This window comes from Callithrix jacchus, chromosome 7, assembly GCF_049354715.1.
Source record: "Callithrix jacchus isolate 240 chromosome 7, calJac240_pri, whole genome shotgun sequence".
Taxonomy (NCBI): Eukaryota; Metazoa; Chordata; class Mammalia; order Primates; family Cebidae; genus Callithrix; species Callithrix jacchus.
This window is the reverse complement of record NC_133508.1, coordinates 91,876,697-91,881,900: the sequence shown is the minus strand read 5'-3', so window position 1 is coordinate 91,881,900 and position 5,204 is coordinate 91,876,697. Positions and strand designations below refer to the sequence as shown.

Genomic DNA, 5,204 nt, shown 5'->3' with positions numbered 1-5,204 from the left:
AATCCTCCCGGCTGCGCAGGCCAGCGCGCCTTGGGTTCCGCCGGCCTGGGGGCGTGGCAGGGCGTGGCCGAGGCCGATACGCTCCTCCCCCGGCCCGCCTCCTCAGCGGTGCCTGGCCTAGCCCGACCCGAATGCTTTTGGGGTAAGCCCCAATGACTGCGTAAGCTCGAATCACCGTAGCTCCCGTCTCACTTCATTCATTTGTTCGTCCGTCAGTCAACACATACTTAACTTAGCTCTTTCTGCGCTTCCGGCCTTTTCTAGAGGCTGGCTATACAGTGGTGGGTAGAGCAGATGAAATCCCTGCCCTCTAGGAATTGCTAAGGCAGCGAGAAGGAAAGGACAATAAATAGATGAGATGTAAGAGTTTGTCAGGGGTAGCAAGAGCTATTGGGGAAAAATTTTAAACAGGGCAGGCAGACATTCTGCCAGAGGCCTGGGAATGACCCATGGAAGGAACAGAGAATAGGCCAGAATTCAGGAGGGTCTTCTGTGCTTAAGGAACAGCAAGGAGGCCAGTGGGGCCGACGCAGAGTGAGGAAGGGGATGAGGAGATGATGAAGTGGGAGGATAAAAGGGCTGTGCTATGAGGATTTGGCTATTTCCTAAGAGTGGGATGGGACCTTTTGGAGAGTTTTGAGGAAAGGAGAGACTGATCAGACTTCTGTCTCTGAACTTAGCCACACCTAACCCCCCACAGCTTAGATGGAAACAGGGTCTCCAGTCCAGGTGCTGCAGGCCTGGTGAGGGAGCCGCTGTGGCTTCCCGCAGCCCCTACTGGCCAGCAAATGGCTGCAGATCCCTGCACCACGCCTACAGCCTTGGGGAGCTCCTAGCTTGGTCTGGAACGAAAAGCAGACAGGAAGCACACCAATCTAACTGGCATTGGGTCACAGGTCTGCTCAGTGAAGGCACAGAGGGGTGGGATTCAAGGTGATGCAGAGCTCAGATCAGAGCTGAGGAAGATCTCTGCAGATGGATAGAGGACTGGGCATTTTAGGCAGTGGGAGCTCATATGTGGAGAGAGGCATGGAGATGTGCACCTGCCTGCCATGCTGTGTATTACAGCAAGTGTTCCAGAGGTGTGGCCAGTAGGTGGGTAGGGGCCAGAAGGCCTGCCTGCCTTACTAGCCTTGGTCCTACAAGATAGTGAGCCACTGAAACGACCTAAGAGGAGCGAGGGCTGTGAGCACATTTGTCTTAGGAAGGCCTGGGCTGCCAGGTGAGGCATTGATGGGGGGAGGTTGGTTAAGAGATTGACAAGGAGGATGCTGGTAAGAGATCAAGGGAAAGGAGAAATCTGAAGCCCAGCAGTGAAGCTGGCAGAGTGGTCATTCTTTGATACAGGCATAGAGACAGCAGGGCTAAGGAAGATGCCTGGGGACCATGAGCCTTCCAGAGCTGGGACTTTATATTTTCCCTTCTGAGTTTCCCACACCCAGCAGAATACTTGGACCTAGCACTCTTTTCTCCAAATTCAAACCTCCTTTTCCACACTTCCTCCTCCAGCCCTGCTCCCTAACCCTGGTTCCCTCCCTTATTCTCCTCTTCATCATCTTTTCCTTTACTGAGTGCAGAGCCTACAGAGTCTTTTTGCTTTCTTTGTTTTTTCCCATTTGATTTCTGTAAGAACATGATGAGGTACGAACCCATTTTATAGGTAACAATAGGGAAAGCTAACAAAAAGGAAGTGACTTGCCCAGCACTCTCTGAACCTTCCTACTCAAAACTACTTAGGGGCCTTGGCCAAAAACTGAGCTGATCAGCCTCTGCTAATCGTAAGCAGCAAACATTTATTTCGCACAGTTGTGGATGCTGGGAAGTCCAGGATCAAGACCTGGCAGATTCAGTGTCTGGTGAGGGCCTGTTTTCTGGTTCACAGACACCATCTTTTCACAGTGTCTTCCCATGGTGCAAGCGCTCTGAAGGCTCTTTTATAAGGGCACTAATCCCATTCACTAATCCCTAATCCCCTCTCAAAGGCCCCCCACCTCCTAATTTCACCACTTTGGGAGTTCGGATTTCATATCAATTCAAGAGGACACAGTATTCAGACCACAGCAGCAGCTACCTGCCCTGTGGATATCTCCACTAGCTTCCTGCACAGTCCCTCAAACTTACTATGCCCAGCTTGAACTCATCCCCTTCCCCCACAGCCTGCTCCTGGTGCTGGATTCACCACTCAGTGTGGGCTCCATTGGCTCAGTCATCCACCCAGAAACCCTTGTGTCAAACTCAGTGCCTCCCTCTCCCTCCTCCATTCTGTCAGCCACTAGGTTCTGCAGTCCCCTTCTTCAGTCTCCTGCAGGGCTGGCTGCCCTCTCCATTTTGTCCTGCAGGGTCAGGCCACTGTTGTCCCAGCAGTTTCTGCTGACGGTACTCTTGTCCACCCTGCCATCCAGCCCTCTCACTCCACGACATAGTGAGCTTCTTCTGCCTCCTTTTTAATTTATTCCCTTTTATCCCCCAAAGCCCTCCTCCTTACCCTAATCAATCATTCTAGCATCTTTTGTTAGCATTTTTGGTTTTTTTTGTTTTATAGAGATGGGGTCTCACTATGTTACCCAGGCTGGTCTCAAACTCCTGGCCTCAAGTGATCCTCCCACCTCAGCCTCCCAAAGTGTTGAGATTACAGGTGTGAGTCACCATACCTGGCCTCTAGTGTGTTCACTGTGTCTTCTCAGTTTCTAAGTATTCTTGCAAAATGTAAATGCTTTTGTATTACACTCTTTTTTTCTTCCTTTTTTTTTTTTTTGAGATAGAGTTTCATTCTTGATGCCCAGGCAGGAGTGCAATGGCATGATCTTGGCTCACTGCCACCTCTGCCTCCTGGGTTCAAGTGATTCTCCTTCCCCAGCCTCCCAAGTAGCTGGGATTATAGGCATGCGCCACCACACCCAGCTCATTTTATATTTTTAGTAGAGACAGGGTTTCACCATGTTGGTCAGGCTGGTCTTGAACTCCTGACACAGATGATCCACCTACAGCAGCCTTCCAAAATGCTGGAGTTACAGGAGTGAGCCACTGCACCATGAGTGGAAATATGTACCCATGAATGGAACTGCTTAGTCATGGGTATGCATGAACTTAAGACTGAAGTGACTGAATAATGACAGATCCCTACAGAGTCCAGAAGAGCTGCACCAATCTACCATCCCATCAGCAGTGTCCGAGGGTTCCTGCATCCCCAGGAGAAGGCGCCTTCTAAAACATGCATCTGCCTACATCTGTCCCCTGCTTAGCATCCCACAGTGCCTTCCCACTCCTCTCTGGATGATGTCTCCCTCCTTAACACAGCCTCTAAGGCTTCTGTGGCTCCAGCCTGAACTCCTCGCCCCTCTGTCTCTAGGCTCCGTGCACTACAGGTCTGTAGTTGTTCCTTGGTCTGGTGTGTCCTGCTCCCTTCCAGACATGCTCTTTCCAAACCCCCTACAGGGGAGTTTCTTCCCTGGGAAGCCTTATCTGACACCTTAACTAACCCCCTGCTCATCTATGTACCTCCTCTGGACACGCCATGCTGACCTGCTGTGCTGTTGGTGTCTTTATATGTTTCTGATACTTCCATTAGACCAAGTTTCTCAACTGTGGCACTTTCGACAATTGGGATGGGGAACTCCTTGTTGAAGGACTGTCCTGAGCATAGGAGGATGTTTAGCAGCATCCCTGGCCACTACCCATCAGATGATAATAGCACACCCCCAGCCCCCACAAGTTGTAACAGCCAGAAACGTCTCCAGACACTGTTAAATATTACCTGGGGATCAAAATCACCCCTGGCTGACAACCACGGCATCAGCCTATGAACTGCTAGGGCCTGGCCTGGCGCTGGGTCTTGTTCATGTGTGTATCATGGCACCCAGAGCGGGGCTGGCCCAGGTTAGGTACTCAGTAAATGCTGCGAGAATCTGTGGTGGCCCCTTACTGGGCAAAGACCCAAGGGCAGGACTCAGAATTCAGGGTTTGGGGATATGCATGATGTCGTGGGGCTGTGGCTGTCTCTTCTTTCTCTTTTTTTCCTTTCCCCGAAGGCCACCCAAAACATCATCTCCTTTTGTTCTTATAATGTGGGCCAGGAGAAACTGAGACATCCAGCAGACTTACTGTATAGCCTTGGGGAAGCCACTTCACCCCTCTGGGCCTCTGCTTCCTCACCTAGAAAATGTGGGCAGAACAGCCTACATGGGTCAATAGGTATTGACTGAGCTGACAAACGCCTCTCAAAGACTGTCACACCAAGTGATGGCTGCTCCAGAGCCTGGGGATGTCCCAAGAGGAAACCATCAGGACAGAGAGTAAACCACATAACATTTATAGGGAGCACGGCTGGGGCTCAACCGCCCTGAGGAGGGCTGGGGGCTTAGGGACGTCACTGCTTCAAGGACATCTTCCAGGAGCCCAGTGCCTGCATGATCCAGGAGCGCCGCTGGTGGGAAGTGGGCAGGTTCTCACAGCTGGGGCTCCAACGGTGTGTGGTGGTTGGGTCACACACCCCCAAGTCCCCGTGCGGCAGCCAGGAGTTCCGCCAGGAGGCCAGGAGGTGGTCCTGAGCCTGGGCTGCATAGATGCACACTGATGCTTCTGGGTCATGTCTCAAGTTTTCCAGAGCTGCGTCATGGGGAAGGGAGACACCTCCTGTTAAGACCTACGTGGGTCTCATACCTAATCCTTCTCATCTCCATGCCTTGGTTTAGACACCCTCTGCTTGGCATCCCCTCATCTCGCTTTCCTCCCAGCCCCTCAAATTATTCACATTTTTCAGAGCTCGAATCAAAACCTGCCTCCTCCAGGAAGTCTTTCTGGCTTTCATCAGATTCCGTAGTTACAAAATGAATCAGTTCCCACTTAAGAGTCTGAACTATTCACCCTGCACTAAATGGCTTTCAGTCTAGCTTTTGAGCCTCATTTCCTTAATGAGATTGTGAGCTTCCCTAGGGTGGGGCTGTTGTTCTGCCTCTTGGTAACCTGGTGGTACTTAATGCTATACTCACCCTGGATTAAAAACTAGTAAAATTGGCTGGGCGCAGTGGCTCGTGTCTGTAATCCTAGTACTTTGGGACAGAGGCAGGCAGGTCACATGAGGTCAGGTATTCAAGACCGCCTGGCCAACATGGTGAAACCCTGTTGCTACTGAAAATACAAAAATTCCCTGGGTGCAATGGTGTGTAGTGTACCAGCTACTTGGGAGGCTGAGGCAGGAGAATCGC

General features: G+C 51.3%; 1 protein-coding gene across 13 annotated transcripts in view; it reads right to left on the bottom strand.

The window, feature by feature from the left end:
- Window positions 1–4,288: 4,288 nt before the first annotated feature.
- Window positions 4,289–5,204, bottom strand: part of MROH7 (maestro heat like repeat family member 7) — an 84,393-nt gene continuing 83,477 nt past the window's right edge. For all 13 annotated transcript variants that reach the window (XM_054236285.2, XM_078331940.1, XM_078331941.1 and 10 more), the window contains one exon: window positions 4,289–4,605. In XM_054236285.2, coding sequence (XP_054092260.1) covers window positions 4,367–4,605 — 239 coding nt within the window. In that variant the 3' untranslated portion in view covers window positions 4,289–4,366. The remainder of the gene's footprint in view (window positions 4,606–5,204) is intronic.